We start from the raw sequence: 20,646 nt of genomic DNA on the forward strand, positions 1-20,646 counted from the left end.
GAATATACGCAATCTTTAATTAGAGCAGATACTGTTTACTGGTATCCCACTGACCCAGAACATCTGAATTTTTGTAAATTTATATGCACTTTTCTTTTTTTTTTTTTTTTCCTGTCTTCTTTCTTACAAAGATCAATATTTATTTAGCCAACATTTACCAAATGCCCCTGATGATGGACATGGTACCAAGTGTTGGAAAACAGGCAAATCAATATGCGCTTTGCCTGCAAGAATCATATAGTCTGGTGTCAGCTTGCCCAGAGAATCACAGCATGGAAGGGAGTTTTGAGATCCTGTAGTGCTCTAGCTTCTTATTTGACACATGGACAAACCAAAGACAAAGAAGATAAAGTCTTTGCTGTCACTGAAGGAATAGAGCAAAGCCTCAGTTCTCACCCAGTTCCCCATCTAGTGCCCTTACACTGGATCTACCTTGATTCCACACACACAGTATGTTCTAACAGACACCACCTTCCAGGGTATTATTTCTAATCTTTAATGAGCTGAAAAACAAGATGGACAAGCAAATTTAAATTGCGGCTTAAATAAAAGTAAATAGATTGCAAGTGAGAACCTGGCAAACTGTTCTACTTATGAGGAGCTTAACCCAGAGTGGACTTTGAGACCTCTGTTTTGGCTGTCGACACCTTTTTGTTTATTTTTGGTTCCCAACTATTTTCCAAAGCACTGCGGTTACCAGAGAAATAAGCACTTCTCTACTTAAAGTGTGAACTCTTTTGTGAATGACCAGTCTACTGAGTAGTCTCCTTAGTGTGGGCTGTTCTGGAGAATTCAGTATACACAGATGGTGCATTAATGAAAGAAGACTGCTTCAGAAAGTGAATGTTTAGGAGTCTTAACTGAGTTGTCTTGTAAATAACTCTTGGGGCCATATTTTTTTCCCTGTGGTAAAATGTTTCAAGTTGATACACAAAATAGCACTCAACACAAAAAATTTCATATGTAATCTAATATATATTTGACATAAACAATAACTTGAATTTTTAATCTCTGATCTCAATAATTTTTATTACCTTAAATTTAATTTGAACTATAGTTAGTTGCATATATTTTAGTGATTAGACTAATCCCTTGAATTTTATTAAGGAAATTATAACATAGGCCACTTGAGTATATAAATTATAGTATATTTGATAAAGTAAAATCTCATTAATTAACATGTTATTAATTCAACACAATCAATACACATTTTCTAATTTTTAAGGAAGAAACATATCTTTTCTCTTTCACTAGCTTATGTTTTTTTCAAATATACTGTAAATTAACAATACTAATCAGGATATTAACAGTACTAATCACAAAATATGTGAGAACAGACTTTTTAAAGTACTCAGGAGCATTTTAAAAACTCTTATTTACATCAAATATTGGTTTTCTAATTTAAAATCTTTTGTTCCTATTAATTTAAAAGATCCCTAGGGAAATACACAAGGTGATACTCACTCAACCTTATGTGAGTTACCATGTTATTGAAACTAATAAATCAATGTCTTTTAAAATATTTTATAATTGTGACTTTTTACTAATACATACTGAAGATAATTATTCTGGATTAGCAAGGATTTACTAAATTTGCAAATGTAAATACTTCCGTATATAGGCTACTTTAATCTGTGATAAATTCTTTAAACAATATTGAATACTCACAGCAACAAATTGGTTATTTTCTAATTTAATGATGTCTCCCACTTTGACATTCATCCATTTTTCATTCTGTAGTCTAAAAACAAAAACAAAATTAATTTTTTTCAAGAATGAAGACTCAGAAGTACAACCAAGGGAATGTATTCACAATGTAACATCATATAACAGAGGAAGCAGACGAGACTTTCCTAGTATGTTAGATTCAAAATGGCCTTATATTAACATGAGAACAAAGGCCCAGAGAGGTTAAGTGGTTGCCCAAAGATACCCAGTGAGTTATTGGTACTCCTGGGCTAAACTCAACATGCTAAACTCTTGGCTGAGCACACTTTCCACCACCCGCATGGTGCCAGTTTTATGCAGCAGCTATGAAATCTCAATAAATTTTAGTCATTGACATTCTTTTCAAACTCTTTATTAATACAGAAACATCATTGCCATTGCCTCAGAAGTCTATTTAACTGGAGGCAAGAAAGTGAAGGAGACAGTGGCAAGGTAGAGCAATAGCTAAAATGCAACAGGAAAAATATGTTAAAGTCTGGAAAGGACAAGAACAACAAAGCATGATAAAAGAAGCCTTGGAAGACTGAATGAGAAGGACCACCTACAAACCAGCACTGAGGCTGAAGGACAGGCTTGGTGGTATTCTAACAGGACGGCAGCTCAGAATAGAGAACAACATGGTCAACCTACTGCACTGCTTTCTGTGCAGCTCATGTATACGATGGAGCCCCAAGCCCACCCTCCACCCAGTTCAAAGGGGTTTATTATGAACAGCTCTTGTGTCCATTGAATCTGGCCCCTGGTGACAACTTAGTCAGGGCTGCCCAAAACCAGACAGGCCCTCTGGATACAGACCACCTGGGTCAGTATACCATGATGCTAATCATTCCTTCTGAAATTCCCTGAAATGTAAACCAGCTTTGTTTTCTAACTTGGAAGTTTTCATCACATTTCTTTCTCAGAGATTCCCTTCTAAGAGAAAAGGTTGGGATGAGTAGAGCAGGTTTGCCCAACAAGTTGAGGTGGACAGGTTAATTTCATTGTACTTTAAAAAAAAATTAACCTAATTTACTTGTTTTATAGCCTGGAAAATAGTTTTAAATATTTATTCAACTGTGAAATATGCCTCACACTATCAACTCTGCTGGATCATTTGGCTTAAACACTCAAAGAATTTTTCTTTAATACAGATCCAAGTACATGTTGTTCTGGAAATTTTTCAATTGCAGTATTTTCATCTCTAGCCAGAATTCAATCATTTTTCCAATGCTACACTTTTCTGAACTTTATCTAGTTTGACAACAATAGAAGAACCTAGGAAGCCTTCTAAATCTCGTTTATCTTTACAGGTATGAATTACATGCTGGTTAATTTCTCCTAGAGACACCTCCTCTGGCACCTTAGTGACACTTCTCAGCAAACAGTATCTCAGAAAAAATAGGCATGAGTGGATGGAGAAGGCTATTGTGTCATTTTTGGAAACTGCACTGCTACCAAATTGCCTTGAAGTCTCTATTGAAAGTGCACCTGCCTCAGGAAGAAGTTGAGATGATATTGCATTTTATTTCCAAACTCTTATTCTTCCAACTTGTATAGTACAAGCTCTAGGAAGGATCATACAAGAAACAGTAGGCAGTAGTCCTGGATGTTGACGCTGAGCCTAGCACAATCCAAACTACTTCATCAACAACCTGTACAATGGACAATTGGACACACTTTTCAGATTTGTGGACAGCACCCTAACAAGAAGAAAGCACAGCCCACACAAAGTAAGATCATGATAGGAAAGTGTCTTATGACTTGACAAAGTTATCAGAAACTGAACAAAGAGTAAGAAAAAGAAGTACAAAATAGATTATTTTAAAGAGGAGAAAGTAACACTCTACAAATGTAACTAGAGTTTACAGAAAAAGAGCCTGGAGATATTGGTAAGCCACAGGCTGTGTGAGATGCCTTGCTTAACCTCTGACTTGAATATATCCCTGTAGAACAATCAGTATGTACAATACAATCAGAGGAGTTTTTATGTTATTCCCTATTCTATCTTATTAAATATTGATATATGTAACTATACTTAACTGGGAACTCAGAGATACATTTAATGAGCACTAAGGGTCATAGCAACAGAAGTAGCCAAACTTACTGAATAAGCATAAACTGATAAAGACCTGTAAACGAATTTAAATAATCTATATTTTGAATCCAACCATTTTTCTTGTCCTACCTACAACCACCACCACTGACAACAATATATAAAAAATGTCCCAGCAGCACTGGAGGGGCAGACAAAATTATTTGCTTTAAAACTCATCTTCAGAATATTTCTAGACTTCTAAAATTTTAGCCTGTATGGTGATTGGGTTTTGTCACCAACTTGAAACATGAAAGCAGACACTCCCTGGCTCTACATGTGTGATGCAGCTGTTCTCAGGGTTCGTATTTAAAGCAATCTTGCACCACAGCTCTTCTAGAGGGACATAGGATGGCCTTTTGGGTTGTGAAGGTGATACTGGCTCCACAGATTCAGCACCTTCAAACTTTGCTTTTGCCGTTGTCAAAAGATAAAAGCTCCTGTAGATGAATTGCAGTATATGAATATTCTGCAAAGAAAGGAGAAGTTGTAAGATTTTAAAATGTGGCTCAAATTTCAGCATCATATAATTATTTCAGAGTATAAAACTCTGACATAATCTAGTTAATGCATCTTAGAATCAGGTTTTTTTTTTAAATACATATGGGATAATGAGATAGACTTTACCTTAGCAAACTCACAAGCCAATTGCTAAATAAGCCAAAATCCAAGTAAAAAATTCATAAAATTTAAATTCCAAAGGCACCATAAAACATACGGAGTTTAACTGCCACAGAACAGCAACTAGAATTATTTGAAGCAATTTTTTAAAAAATATACCACTATACAACTACTCTCAGAACTCTGAGTTCTAAGAAAAGGAGGTAAGAGATAGCAACTGCAACTAATAATTTTTGATAAACTGGTCTGTACCTGCTTCTTCCTGATGAGGCATAGCAAGGTAAGAGCTGCTAGACTTTGCTGAAAATCTCCTTGAGAAAATGAAAGTCTGAGAGTGAGGCAGCACCTACCATGCTCCATGTCACTAGACCATTGCTTTCAGAAGCTGAAAATCAAGTGTTGACCTTAAGCAACACTTTTGGAAGCAATATTGCAAGTGTATTGCTAAAGCTTAAGAAACAAGAGGGGATTTTCAATGGGTTCATCAAGGTCATCCTTTCCACGTTCTAATGCTCCTGATTTCCCACCAGCAACATGGATTCCTGAAAAGGGGATTTCCTCACAAGCTACAGAAGTGTTGGGGTACTAGAGACAGAAGATAATAAAGGTCAATATAATTGACCTCCCCTAATTAACCAATCAATCCACTTACGCTGAGCTTGGTTTCTTCTTTAATCTCAAGCATATGTCGGCCCTATAACATTCAAAAGTATTCCCTTGCTGATAAACTTTGTTTTGTTCACCACTTCATCCTGAGGACTTCATCCTGAGGACTTCATCCTGAGGACAATGCCTAGTTCACAGCAGGCACTCAGTAAGTATGTAGTGAATGAATGATAAATAAACTAAGGAGTATAGAATCATCATTTCCAAAACATTTGTTGAATGATAGCATTTGCCTGAATGCCTAAAAAGAATTATAGCATCCAACATTTATTTAGTGCTTACTGCATTCCAGGGACGGTACTGATCCCTTCATGTATAAGGTGCCAAATAAAATAAATAGCACCTCATTAAATTTGAATTTCAGATAAACAACAAATTATTTTTAGTATATATTCCATGTAATATTTGGGACACATTTATACAAAAACATTATTATTGTTTACCTGAAATCCAAATTTAAATAGAGTCTTTTATTTTAATTTGCTACATCTGGCAACACTATTCATGTATCTTATCTCATTTAATCCTCACAACAGTCCTAGAGATAGGTATTGTTTTGACTCCCATTTTATAGAATAGGACACTGAGGTTCATGCAATCTTTGCCTTATTTTGCAGTATCTATCAAAAGTTTAAATAACCACACACTTTGAAAACTGATCCTACAGGTACTCAAATATGAATGTACCAGGATATTTACTGCAGCATTATTTGTAACAGAAATTGATTAGAAGCCACAAAAATGTCCATCAAGAGGAATTAGATAGATGTACCATGAAACACTTATTTAATCACGGTTCATTCACTCAATGGAATATAGTGCAGCCACTGAAAAGAATAAGGTAGGTCTATATGTGCTAATATGAAATATGCTGTTAGTTACATTATTAGGTAATGTAAAAAGAAGTAAGTGCATGTAGAATATATTATACATGTTTATAGGCATAGAAAATTTCTTGAAACATACACAAGAAACTACTGTGGTTGACAATAGAGAAATAAAATGAAGAGAGAAATTGGGGTGGAAGAGAGACTTCATTTCCATTTTATGCTCTTTTGTACTGTTTAAATTTTTTGGCATTACACATATTAGTATTTTAATGGCCAACTGGAAGGAAGAATAGAAAAAGAAGAAGTAATAGAAGAAAACTTTGCCAAGGTCACATGTAAGTGGCAGGTCTAGGACCAGAACCCAAGTTTGTCTGGCTACAAAGCTCATGCTCTTAATAAATCTATATTTATTGTTCCTGTTTACTTTATTTCCCAGAGTAATTATGTATTAGCTATATAGAAAAAGATTAGACCCTAAGGAGCTGAAAGGACCCAATCACGGCAACAGTGCACACTCCTGGCATTTAAAACCAGTTGATCCAAAGACAGCTTACAATCATGATCCCCTGACACAAACACTCAGTGGACAGCAGCAGTTTCTGGTTCTTTTCAATCCCAGCACCATCAGGGCTGCGCTAGAGGAAAACAGACAGCTTGGCCCTAATCCCCTAATAACAGACTGGTGAACAGGATCTCATTACACTGAGAATGAACATAATGCTCATGTCTTTGGAATCTATTTATTTTAAAGAATGCAGATTTTCCCCTTTTTCTCCCTTCATTTTAGCAAAATGCTTATGCTGAGGCAAAAATCACACAGGGAGGTCTCTGGTCAGCTGCTGAAGATGCTCTCTCACCAATTTTGCCAGGGAGGAGGGTGAGAATAAGAGGAGATGATGAAAGATGTAGTGCTACAGCATAGAGAATTTAGTTTAACAATTTGCTGAGAAAAAGTAATCAATCTTACAGATGCCCTGCCTAATTTATATAAATCCTATTGTGCATTATTCAGATGCAGAAATAGACACACAATTTAGCCTTCCTATTTTGAAAATAAAATGATCAACTCACTAAGTTTTACCTGAACAGTAAGCCTGCTGAATGTTGTACAGGAATTGTATTCTCTTTCATCATTTTCCTAAACTGAAACCCTTGCCCAAATGAACCTCCTAAGACTCTATCTTCTGTAGATTCTTAGTAGGATTCTGTGAATAGATGGCTATAGATTATGAAGCCACAGGAATTCAAAAGAAAATGATTTCAGAGAAAGACTATTCCATCTGTTCTCACTTATGAAAGCTAGAGGAAATATCTTAGATTGACCTTGGAGAAAACAGAGCTATTGGTCTAGGTTGGATTCCTGGGTAGTAGATTTAGAGGGAGCTTTGTGTATAAGAGGTTAATTGGCAAGTTCTCTTGGGATTAACACCTGTAAGAGAGGAAGGAAGTACTGCTGGGCAGAGGGAGCAGTTGGGCTGTTGATGCAGCCACAGTGAAAGCAACAGCCACACCCACGGAGAGCTCTGGAGCTGCAACAGGCCTTTAGAATAGGATCAAAGGGAGCAGGACTTTATATCATGGCATGATTTAGTCATTGGATGCAGGATGACCCCAAAAAGGAGGAATGTCCTTAAACAAAACACTCTAGTCAGCCAAGGGCAATCCCAGAGAGGGCTGCCAGCTGAAAGTTATATGTGGGCAACACTCCTGACAGCTGGGAAAACATGTTCTGCAGTCCTAAGGGGGGATGTGGGTGGCACAGCAAAACATCCACTACAAACTGAGAGCCCATTCCCAGATTTGCTATTGACATCTTCATGTATTTATAACATTTCCTTGGGGGTCAGGGGGCAGGGGACGTCTCACTTTGTTGCCCAGGCTGGTCTTGAACTCCTGGTTTCAAGTGATTTTCCTGCCTCGGCCCCCCAAAGTGCTGAGATTACAGATGTGAACCAATATTCCTTTTTTTAATTCTAAGCTTCACCTTTCTGTCATTTCAGTTTCAATACTATAAAGTTAATGCAGGTAAGTTGCCATGAATCTTTGTGCTTCCCCCATCCAAGTTTAAAACTTTTGGGGAAAACAAATCTGTAAAATCTGAGGTCATCTGATTCACCTCCTTTGCCAACAGTAGAATAAAGTTGGGAGATACATTTCTAGTATCTATCCATTAAAAATATTCTACAGATAATCACTGACTACCTAACTATCCTAAGAATAATGTCTATAGGAAAAAATCACTGTTCCCAAAATCTTTCTTACATGAAGAACATATTTTGATTTAAAAAATGTACTATCACCTTAGCCAAGTAGATCAACTATTCTCTTCATCTAAGTGGCCACACATTATTTTGAAAAAATCAGAGAATTCACTCTTACTAAGCTTAATCACAAGTAATTCTCCTCTTTTTGAAAAAAACAAATACCCCAAAAGAAGATAGTTTCCAATGGAGAAGAAAACCTGGATATCTTAGTTCCAGGATAAAAGGTCTATGTTATATTTTTTCATTGCCTCTAGTGATAGTCTCAATCAATTTTCCTATACAGAGCCAAGTTAAGTGATAACCTAATGTCTCTTAAACTAGAAAAAAATATTGGCTGCCTTACATGTCAACTAATAATACAAGCCATAGCAACACAAAGCAAAAGTGTTGGTGTGATGTGGTTTGCTCTGGCCAGAAAACCTAACATTCTGGAAACAGCATTTCTGATTTTATAGCACAAAGTACAATTAAAGGTATCACTGGAATATCAGGAGTTAATATACTTATTAGGTTAGCAGTAATATTGTCCCAAACACTTTTTAAGAAAATTTCAAGATGTCACTTTAAAATAAGTTGTAATGTTTATTATCCCTAGTTCCTCAAAAATGGGATAGCACATAAGTCTAATTCTTTTTTTTTTCTTTTCTTTTCTTTTTTTTTTTTTTAAGACATTCTCACTCTGTCACCCAGGCTAGAGTGCAGTGGCACCATCTTGGCTTACTGCACCCTCGACCTCCTGAGTTTGAACTATTCTCATGCCTCAGCGACCTGAGTAGCTGGATTACAGATTTGCATCACCACACCTGGCTAATTTTTTGTATTTTTAGTAGAGACAAGGTTTTGCCATGTTGGCCAGGCTGGTCTTGAACTCCTGGCCTCAAATGATCTGCCCACCTCAGCCTCCCAAAGCGCTGGGCTTACAGGCATGAGCCACCGAGCTTGGCCCTAGAATTCTTAATGAGTTGATCACTGGCATATGCTGTATCATCACCCTTCATTAATGAGTTTAAGACCACTCTTATGTGTACAAAATGACCACTCTAATCTAGACACTATGCTGAGTGTCAGAGCTGCAAGTGGAATTAGATACAGACTGTGGTTATCAAAAAACCTGGAGACTAGTGGAAAAATATAAGTCTGGCTCTTAAATAACCGCAACTAAACTATCTCTGTCTTCTGATACCTGGAGTATGTGGATATTCTTCCCATCAACAATGAAGATTACCTGCACTTCAGAATGAACTCAGTGTTAGATTGTTTGCCATAGAGCTGTCATCAAAAGTCCAGTGAGAAAACTGATAGACCAGAAAGACTGTCTAATAAAGGATATATTAACTTTCATTTCTCAATATATTCCAAGTTTTGTCCCCATAAATGGTGAGCTCATCAGAAAACTATATGTCTGGACTGTATTACTCTGGTCCCTCTAGGCTTGTCTTCTCAGAATCATGGCTTAACATCAACGCCAACAGATTTCAATCAGGATTTATTTATAATCATGGGTAAAACATCTCTACTCGCTGAAGCTTCAACCATTATGTCACTCATAGTTTTCTCAGGACCAGGATAAATCTTCTTGCTTACAATTACCAGAGTACTTCCTGTCATTAGACCATCAGCTTTGTACCCTCAGCACCTTCATTATAAGGAGAAACAGAGTTTGAGGCAATGTAAATCCATGAATGACAAATCTTGATGGGTCATTTCAACAAAAACCCAGAAATTTTATAGTAAGACTCTGTTCTTTGAGGATGACTTTTTAGGAACAATCTTGACACTTGCAGAAACCAAATTCTATTCAGAATGGACCAGAAATTGGAATTTAACTTTTATACCTTTAAAGAAGAGAACATTGGCCCCCTTGTTTATGAAGGAAATGATGCAGCATAGTAGAAGAGTATGTGTTGTAGAACTGGAAAACATGCACTGGAGTCCAAGCTTCAGCACCAACCAGCCTTCAGGCAAGATATTGATTGAGACTGGAATTCCCTGCCATGACCTACCAAAACTGGCTCTTATCAACCCCTCAGAATTTCTTTATTCAGAAAACTGAGGTCTTTAAAATACCATAACCCACCTAACATTTAAACACTTTCAGATGAAATAAATTCATTAAAGCATTTTGTAAACTGTAAAATATATACATTTAAAATATTGTGGCTATTTTTTATTATTATGAAGCACCTCATTATAAGGATTGTACATTCTGATTTTGATTTCAAGTCTTCAAAGGAGCTATCTGCACTCACTTTCTCTACTTCTTTACTGTCCATGCTTTTTCCAATCAGGATTTTGTCTCCATCCTTCCAACTACAACCTCTCTGGTCACCCTGTATGTTACTAAATCCAATGATCAGTTCTCAGTCTTCACTTTATTTATCACAGTTGGCCACCCCCTCTTTCTTCAAACCCTTTCTTTGTTTTAACTCCAGAACATACAACTAGTTTTCGTCTTATTTCATTAGTCATTGCTTCTCATGCCCTTAGCCAGCCCTTTCTCTTTTGCCCATCTTCAAGCTTTAGAGTGCCTGAGAGTTAGAGCTCCTCTCCCCACTATGTAGGGCCCAGAATCTTCATCCTAGGTGGCCAAATGACCTTTTCTTTTTTTTGAAACAGGGTCTCTGTTGCTCAGGCTGGAGTGCAGTGGCATGATCTCTGCTTGCTGCAGCCCCAACTTTCCAGGCATCAATCCTCCTACCTCAGCCCCCTGAGTAGCTGAGACTGCAGGTGCATACCACCATGCCTGGCTAATTTTTATATTTTTAGTACAAATGGGGTTTTGCCCAGTTGCCCAGGCTGGTCTCAAACTTCTGCTCTCAAGTGATCTGCTTGCCTTGGCCTCCCAAAGTACTGAGATTACAGGCATAGGGCACTGTAATCAGCCTCGGATGAGTTGGGTTTTTTTGTTTTTGTTTTTGTTTTTTTAGGCGGAGTTTCCTTCTTGTTGCCCAGGCAGGCTGGAGAGCAATGGCACAGTCTCGGCTCACTGCAACCTCCACCTCCCAGGTTCAAGCGATTGTCCTGCCTCAGCCTCCCAAGTAGCTGGGATTACAGGCACCCATCACCATGCCTGGCTAATTTTTTTGTATTTTTAGTAGAGACGGGGTTTCACCATGTTGGCCAGGCTGGTCTCAAACTCCTGACCTCAGGTGATCCACCCGCCTCAGTTTCCCAAATTGTGACGACTTTTAAATTATATCTTCAGCCCACATCTCTCCCCTAAGCTTCAATAATGCAACTACAGAATGACTAATATCTTGATAGAATTCTGGTTTCCTAGACCAGGCAGTAAACAACCATCACCACCACCACATGCTTCTTCCCCAGTTTTCTCCATCTTGGAACCTCAGCCAACAACTAGGTTTCCTGGTGCCTCTCTTCATACCTACCCAGTACAGCAACATTCCTATTGCCTCTACCCTCAAAATACATCTCAGTCTGTGGGTACTAGGAGATATTTACTAAGGAACTACTGCTATTTTGTCAAATGAGTAATGGTAGTATGGCTAAATATATTTAAGTCCTTATATGTTCAAGATAAATACTAAAGTATTGATGGATAACAGAATATGACATATAGGATTTGCTTTTAAAATACCCCAGAAAAAAAAAATAAAAATGGATACAAAATAGCAAGAAGTATACAAGTATACAAGAATAGCAAGTTGCTGCAGCTAGGTAATACATAGAAAAGGATTCATTGTACTGTTCTATTTGTGTGTGCATGTGTGTCTGAAAATCCATGAGTGATGGTGATTATGATGAAAGAAAGAAAGAAAGAAAGAAAGAAAGAAAGAAAGAAAGAAAGAAAGAAAGAAAGAAAGAAAGAAAGAAAGAAAGAAAGAAAGAAAGAAAGAAAGAAAGAAAGAAAGAAAGAAAGAGAAAGAAAGAAAGAGACAGAAAAGGAAGGGAAGGAAGGAAAGGAAGGGAAGGAAGGGAGGAAGGGAGGAAGGAAGGAAGAAAGGAAGGAAGGGAGAGAGAGAGAGAGAGAAAGAAAGAAAGAAAAAAAGAGAAAGAAAGAAAGAAAGAAAGAAAGAAAGAAAGAAAGAAAGAAAGAAAGAAAGAAAGAAAGAAAGAAAGAAAGAAAGAAAGAAAGATAGATAGATAGATAGATAGATAGATAGATTCTACTCGTGTTTATGTCCTTCACTGCTAACATTTAAGTCTATGGCATCACCATCATACCTGGACAAGAGTAGAAAACAAAATTTGTCACTGTCATTCTGCTCTTGTCTCTCTTTGCTGTCTACTGTCTACATAGAAGCCAGAGAAATCTTTTTATTGTTCATATAATTTTCCTGCTGAAAACCCTCCAATTGGCTTCTCATCACATTTAACATAAAATTGGAATTCTCTATCACTACCTCTAGGAATTGGCTCTTGCCAGCCCTTCAGCACTCCCCTTTATCACAATACTCTAGCCACAGTAGACATCTTACTGTCAGGTTCGTTTCTACCTTGGAGTTTTTATACTTGTTGTTTCTTCTACCCAAGATCTTGGCATGGCTAGCTGCCTCTCAGCTCAAATATCACCTCTTCAAGGGGCTTTCTCTGGCCACCCTCTTTAAAATCATCTCCTCATCTCCCACCCTATCACTCTCTATCCTATTCCCCTATTTTATTTTCTTTGTTGTACTTACATCTACTTGAAATCTTATTATTTATTTACATTTTGTTTATTATGTGTCTTCCACACTAGAATGTTGTTCACTAGGGCACGGATTTATCTAGCTTCCTCATTTCTGTATCTTTAGTACATAGGAGAGTGCCTGGCACATAGTAGGGGCTCAACACATGTTGGTGAATGAATATTTGAACAGATTAGCTATTTATGTGGTCACTCATAATGTGTGCATAGCATATTTAGTTCTAGAGCTGACATGAGTAATAGTTTCACATGGCTATGTCTCCTGAGAAGACCCTAAGAAAGTGTAACAAAGCTAACGACAAAGTATGGGAAGAGGGTAAGGACAGGATGAATCATTGCAAGGCAAAGGATAACGGTTTAGACAATAAAAGAAATAAAGAAAAACTTTTTTCCAAAAGAAAAAAGTGGAAAACAAGATTGCATATATTGCATGGGCTCTTTTGCATATATGTATATTTGCAAAAAAAAAAATGCAACAATAAGGGATAATACGTTTCCCTAAAAAGTAGACCTTTTTACTTTTCTGAATTTTTCACATTTTTAGTTGATGAATTTTAGATAAAAACTCACTTCTCAGAAGCCTCCTTTGTTCCCCAGACAGGCCTAAGTACCCCTTCTTTAGTGCTTCCATTGCGGTCCATCAACACATCCATCCTCTTATACATTATATTGAAACTAAAAACTTGGTTGTCTCCCTCCCCCACAAACTGTGAGTTGTGAAAACAGAAATGCTATGTTAATCATCTTTGGTACATGGGAGATACTTAGTATTTGCAGAAATAAGATAGACCTGAAGATTCCTCTGGTTCAGAGCATCCATGCTATGTCTGTTCTTAATGCTGGGACAATAATTCAAATGACTCCAAGAAAAATGGCTCTGTTATTGAGCCCTATCACTTTCTCCAGTTCGAGCCAATAGGATTAGAGTGTAAGCAGGAACTGCAATACCCTCCCTTTGCCCAACCTATGACATGAACTAGAGTGCCCCAAAAAATCCTCTATTTCCAAACCCATCAGGTCTGGGTAAACCTGGCCTCTGGTAAAGGTCCTAAATCTGTTTCTCCGTGCCCCGTTGACCACAGTAAGTCCCTGGAACGGGGGAAAGCTTTGGGTTCAGGGATGGTATATCAAATGGCAGTTCCATTTCTCATATTTTAGTAATAAGATAAATAATAAAGACCTTCTAATGCAATGCCTTCATTATTCATTGGTACTACTCAAACCCCAAAGTCTCTAGGTTGTTTTCTACTCCCTGGATATATCTATATGATGATTTTTGCCTGGAGTAGACTCCATTTTTCTCTATTAGGAAGATGAAAACTTTCTGCCAGAAAGTTGTCCTTTTAATTACTTTCTGGAAAACACTCTAAGTTATATGCTCCACCCAGCTCCAGGATGAAGTTTTTCTGCTTAATAGCAATGACAGGCTGGCCTCATACTCCTCCAAGCCCTCTCTGCTTTCTAGCTATCAAGGGGTTTCAAGACCTTATGGTCTTATTTATAGTCTGTAAAAATATGTCTAAATATATGTATAACCAATCTTCTCTCTTCTGAATTCCTTTCTTAATCGCAAGAGCCACTACTGGGAACGATATTTTCAATTTGGTTAATCAGGAGATTTCGTGCCAGTGATTGTGGCCATAATTAGGTACATTTGGGTAAAACTTTTATTAGTTTGACATTATCAGTACCAGATTTGAAATTTAACACCAAAAAATCTGCAGGCCAATTACAAGCATTTATACCACAGTCCTTTGCATATTTGTCTGCATAAACTCTAATCCCTACATTTTTAGGCATCTAATACTCTAAAGTGTTCCCTATTTAATAGGGCCTCTGTTGCTTATTGTTTTCCTATCATTCTTTAGATCTCAATTCCAATGTTCTTCCTTCATCATCCTTAGAAGGAGAGTAAGAAATGAGATACAGAGAAAGCAAGAAAAAAGAATCTAAAGATATCCATCAAAACAGAATGAAAAGTGCCCCTGGTATCCTAGTGTGGAAAGCATGACAGCATCTCTTCACCTCTGCACCCACAAAAATTGAGACCAAAGGCAGAAAAAAAAAAAGTCTTTTTAAACCATAATGAAGGATCAGGTGAAAATGAGAAAGTCCAACAAAGAAAATAGGACATACGCTGAAAAGTATTTCTCAAAATGAGAAGTGATACTCTAGCACGTTAGTTATCTGATGGGGTGCAAATTAAGGAAGCCATGTACCTTTTCTCATGTTTTATTTGTCTTGTTCTTACTGGAAAATTAAGTTCTATTATTTTTAAAAATATTAAGATATTTGTATTACTCAAGTTTCAAAGGAAGGATTAAATGAAAAAAAGTAAATTCCCATAAAAATTATGTATCTAGCAGTTTAACTATGGTTCTGTGACCCCAAAACTTATTTCTAATAAAGCAAGCGTTTGCAGAGCTGAGTTCTCATGGGGGTTAAGTCTGGATTTGTCCACCCTGGACGGACAGAGAGAGTAAACAGATTGTATGATAGAGGTAGGTAATTTCCAACAGATACTTAATAACTGAGCCTAGAAAGAAAAAAACCTCAGCTCTTCCCTTTTGGCAGAGCTTTAAATTTTTTTCACATTTTGAAACTATTTACAGTTCATATGGTTTCCAGACCTACTCTCCAAAACCAAGGGCACCATCCCCTGCCTGGGTCTCTCAGCACTCCACATGTGATTTCTGAGGCAGCCAGCCAGACGAGCATTTGATTTGAAAATGAAGCCTTAAATTTAGCAGTGTGAAAGGGGAAAGCATGTAAGAACACAAATGCCTGGAAAGGGGAAAGGTAACCAGCTGAGGCCAGCTGGGTGAATACTCTTCGTCATCCAGGCAATTCAAAAAGTGCCTCTGTGAGGGAAATGTCCACCGCAAACCCCAGCAAGTCTATTCCTGCTTCTCCACCGGGTGTCTAGGGCTGCCTGTCACATTTTGGCTTGCCCAACGTGCTGCAACCTGGGGGCAGCTGCGAATGAAACAGTAAGCATTGCTTCAAATCGTATCTTGAGCTCTGCTAATTAAGAAATGAAGTCCAGGCAGACCTAAACCCTCCCCTTTCCTTAAGTGTCAGACACTGTCCCATACATGTTAATTTCCAGCAGTGCCCAAGAGACTCCCAGTAACACAGAACACTAGGGTAAAGATGGGCTTGGTATCCAAGGACCTCACACTCTCACGTGCAGCAATGTGCACAAACACACAATATATGAATACTTCTCCTTGCCCCATATTAGTTGCAGGGAAGAAAAGAGGAGTCTAAACTATATTCTGCTTTTGCTCCAACAGGCTTTATTTAATTCACTTTAGTGCATTTTGCCCACTATCATGTAATTATTGCATATTACCTACATGGGAATATGGAGATTGCTTCAGCCTCAAGTAAGTCACAGCAGTAATACAGACAGACAGATAAGTATAGCAATAGGCAGTTAGCCTCTCCCCATATCTATCTTGACCCCTCTGCATTAGCTTCTTCCCATGCAGCAAGTATGAGATTTTCCAAAGACAAATCCTTCCACACAATCCCTCTGTTATGAGAAAAAAGACCCAAACTCTTAACGTAGGCTTGAAGACCCTGAAGGGTCTGGCCTCTGATGGCTTCTCCAGCCCTGTCTGCTGCTGCTGTTCTCTCCGCCTTATTCTCTGGAATTCTGTCAGTCAGTCCCTCATAATCACCATCCTCCTTCCCCTCCACAGGACCTTTGCACATGATTTCCCTCTGTCTGGAATTCTTCTCATCCCATTGCTCCCACTCCTATCACCACCTTTGCCTAGTTAACTCCTACTCTTCATTATGTTTTCAGCTCAAATGTACTACTCCTTTAAAGAACCCATTCCTAAACTGCTTCACCTCACCTCTACCAACCCTCACAAAAAATACCTTTCTTTAGAACCACACTCTTTTCCTTAGCAGCACTTGCCTTGGTTTGTAATTATACACTACTTAGCATGGCTATTTTATTGCCTACTTCCCTGACCAGATACTAAGCTCTGTGATTGCACAGAACATATCTGTTTGGGTTGACCTGTATTTGCAGAATCTAGCTCAATGCCTGGCACACAGGATGCACTCCATAAAGATTGGCAAGTAAATGAAAGCTAAGGACACCATTATGACACTATGTGCCGTGATATAATAGAGTGCTATTATCAAGACAAACAAAGACGGTGGGAATATGGTCAGGACATTACCCTAGTAGCCTCATGCTTTGAATTGTCTCCGGACACCTTCTGCTACAATTTCTTCCATCTAGAATATGATTTATCTTCATTGTTGGAAGACTCTATGATTAAAGTTCTTCTTTCTTACCCAATCCATTTTGTAACTTTTATATCCTACCCTCCTGTTCCACTGTCATCTCTATTACTATTACCATCAAATCCACCCTCATACTTCTTTTACCAGGTGGAGTCACTGACTTCCATTCTTTGGCTCCTCACCATTACACCAAAGTTGAAGAGGATCACAGAGTCACAGTACTTAAACCTTAAGAGGGACCTTGAAATATCTGGCCCAATGGTACTCAAACTTCAATGTACATGAGAATTCCATGAAGTGCTCATTAAAAAATACAGTCCTCAGTCCCAGACCCAAAAAGTTTAATTCAAGAGGTCTGGGAAAGAGCCCAGGAATCTGCACCTGGGTGATTCAGATGCAGGCGGTCCTCAGACCTCATGTGCAGAGGTGCCATCCAGTGCTGTGATGCTTGTGGGGGATCCTCAAGATCTACCACAAAGGGTGAGAGGGCAGCCGAGGGCACCCGCTCTGAGCAACTGCACTGTACATAAGATTTCATTTGAAAAGGGTTCTGCTTATTGGAAAAAGAAATGTTTGAAAATGACTGATATCCAATATCTTTGTTTCACAGATGAGAAAACTCAAGTCCTTGGTCCTCAGTCATGTAGCCAGTTCATGGCAGAGCAGGACTGAACCGCAGCCTCCTGACACCAGGCTAGTAGACTTTTCCCAACACCTTCCTGCCTTATGGGGTAGAAAGACAACAGAGGTTCTCACTGCCGTGTTGCCCAAGAGTCTTACAATGAGCAGCCTGCATATGAAGATGGTACTTGTGATGGACCACATTGCACCAGAGCACATAGCTGGAGGGACAGGAGATGGTGGATTTGGGTTCGTTTTTCATCCAGCATATTCTTAGCCTCCCTCTTCAACAAGCCTGTAAAGACCTAGTCATCCTCTATGGCCTGACCTCTTCCTGGGTTCTCCAATGCTCTCCCCACCCTCTCACCTCTCCCTTATTACACAAAGTAGTTTGATTCTCCCTCAGCTCTGAACTCAAATCTATTGCAGCGAATCACCAAAATAGCAGGGTCTTTTGTAACCAGGATGCATTTATCTTAGATGATAATGGAAGTTAAAGATACACCAAGTTCTATGTGCCATTTAAAACTCTTGTCTTTCTCTTTTCAAAAAAAAAAAATAGGTTTATGCATCTTTTCTCAGTTGTTATTGGGAGGAGATCCAGAATTTATTTTGAAAAAAACAAACAAACTCAAACCTCAACCACAAAGGCCTCGGAGATGTTAGAACATTAATTTTAAAAATGTAAAGTTTTCTTAGGATCTTAAAATCTGAAAGATAAAAGAGATCAAAATATTATAGTGAAGAAATCTGGTTTCATTCAGAGCTCAAAGGTTGTCTCTACCAAACCAAACAAATGTTTTAACAGCATTTGTTGGCTATTTCTCATCAATTTTTCCTCCCAGCAAATTTTTACTACAGGGGCATTTTGCTTTACACTTCCTGACATGATTTCAATGGGTTAATTTCTTCCATGCATTTTTAATTGGTGTCGGTAGTAAATTAAGAAAACTTGGAAGAGTACAAACAAAACATAGAAATCGCCCTTGATCTTGCTACCGAGATCAGAGTTAACTACAATTAATTTGTGGGTGCATTTTATGATTCCCTCTCCTCCATCTTTGCTTCCTCCTCTTCTTTTTCCTCTCTGCTTCTCTACACAATATTCCTTTTTAAAAATAATTGAGATTATTTTATACTACATCCTACTGTCATGGTTGAATAGTACAAAGGTATTTGCAACAGAATCTGTGAATATGATCTTAGTTGGAAAAAGGCTCTTAGCAGACATAATTAAATTAAAGATCTTGAGGTAAGATCATCTTGGATTAGGTTGGACTCTAAACCCAACCACAAGTGTCTTTACGAGAGAAGAGAAGGAAAGAAGAGACACAGAAAAGAAGCTTATGTGCAGGTGGAGGCAGAGATTGGAATTACATAGCCACAAGCCAAGGAATGCTTAAAGCTATCAGAAGCTAGCAGAGAGGCCTGGAACAGATTCTCCCTTAGAGTCTCCAGAGGGTTTACAGCCTTGCTAACACTTTGATTTTGGACTTCTTGCCTAAAGAACTGCAAGAGAATAAAGTTCTGCCGGGCTTTTTTGTTAGTTTTTTGTTTCTTTTTGGGTTTTTTTGTTTTTTTGTTTTACATGGAGTCTTGCTGTGTTGCCAGGCTGGAGTGCAGTGGTGTGATCTTGGCTCACTGCAACCTCCACCTCCTGGGTTCAAGCGATTCTCTTGCCTCAGCCTCCCAAGTAGCTGGGACTACAGGTGCGTGCCACCAAGCCTGGCTAATTCTTTGTATTTTAGTAGAGACAGGGTTTCACCGTGTTGGCCAGGATGGTCTCGATCTCCTGACCTCATGATCCACCTGCCTCAGCCTCCCAAAGTGCTGGGATTACAGGCGTGAGCCACCGCGCCCGCGCCCGGTCAAAGTTGTTTTAAAGCAGTTGGTTCATGATGGTTTGTTTTTAAGCCACATGGTTTGTGGTGACATGTTATAGCAGCCCTAGAAGACTAATATTCACTTGTTTTTAATTTTTACTTGAGAGGGTCTATGTTTGTTCATTTGTTCATTCTTTCACTCAGTAGACACTTATTCTCTGCCTACTCTGTGTCAGGCAGAATGCTATTAGGTTGGTGCAAAAGTAAAAGTGATTCCACAATTACTTTTGCACCAACCTACAATATGCTGAGGATACAGAGTTTAATAAGATATAATGTTTTCCCCAAATATAATGTAATCATATGTATATGGTACAGGATAGGTTTATCTGTAGAATTGCCAGGATACTCTCACGTTTTGTTGTTTTTACTTCTGGGTAAGGTGTGGAGCAAAATGACTCATCTCATTAGGAAGGTACAGCTCTCAAAAGTTCTTGTCAGTATACAGGCTCTGTAGATGTGACAATGCTGGGTGGTAGAAAACCTTGGTAGGTTTTGGGAACCTGGTTGGGAATGGTGCTTTGAAGCTATAACTCAGGAGCACTGGAACGTTTTTAAACTTGACCAGTTTTCTAAAAAACTGATATCTATTTCCTTATTCCATGTTAGGCACTTTCTAATTCTCTCTACTTACTGATCTTTGATAAGAATTAGATGTGCAATACTGGAAGGAAAAGGAAAAGATAGAAGTAGACAGCATAGAAAGTAAGAGTAATGATGTCTAAATTAGATCTAAGGACTCAAACGGACCTGGGAAATTTGGGTTACTGTAAAAAGTAACATCATCAGCAACATACGGAAAGAAGACTCTGGCAGTGGTATTGTGGAAGAGCTGTGAGATGAGGAAGACTGGCAAATATAATTGAGAGTGATACTGAATATTGAAGAAGGAAGGTAATGGATTCCAATGATGGAAAAAAAATAGATTTTCGAGATGTGAAGAAAGTTGATGGTATTTTCTAATGGAGAATATGGTAAGTCCTCACTTAACATTGCTGATAGGTTCTTGGAAACTGTGACTTTAAGTGAAACAACATACAGCAGC

At 38.2% G+C, this 20,646-nt stretch overlaps 1 protein-coding gene across 3 annotated transcripts in view; it reads right to left on the reverse strand.

The window, feature by feature from the left end:
- The window catches only part of ATP8B4 (ATPase phospholipid transporting 8B4 (putative)), a 258,688-nt gene that overhangs the window by 154,816 nt on the left and 83,226 nt on the right, over positions 1 to 20,646 (reverse strand). For all 3 annotated transcript variants that reach the window (XM_073995770.1, XM_015452812.4, XM_065547325.2), the window contains one exon: positions 1,669 to 1,741. In XM_073995770.1, the coding sequence (XP_073851871.1) occupies positions 1,669 to 1,741 (73 nt within the window). The remainder of the gene's footprint in view (positions 1 to 1,668; positions 1,742 to 20,646) is intronic.

This window comes from Macaca fascicularis, chromosome 7 (genome assembly GCF_037993035.2).
Source record: "Macaca fascicularis isolate 582-1 chromosome 7, T2T-MFA8v1.1".
In the NCBI taxonomy this organism is placed as follows: Eukaryota; Metazoa; Chordata; class Mammalia; order Primates; family Cercopithecidae; genus Macaca; species Macaca fascicularis.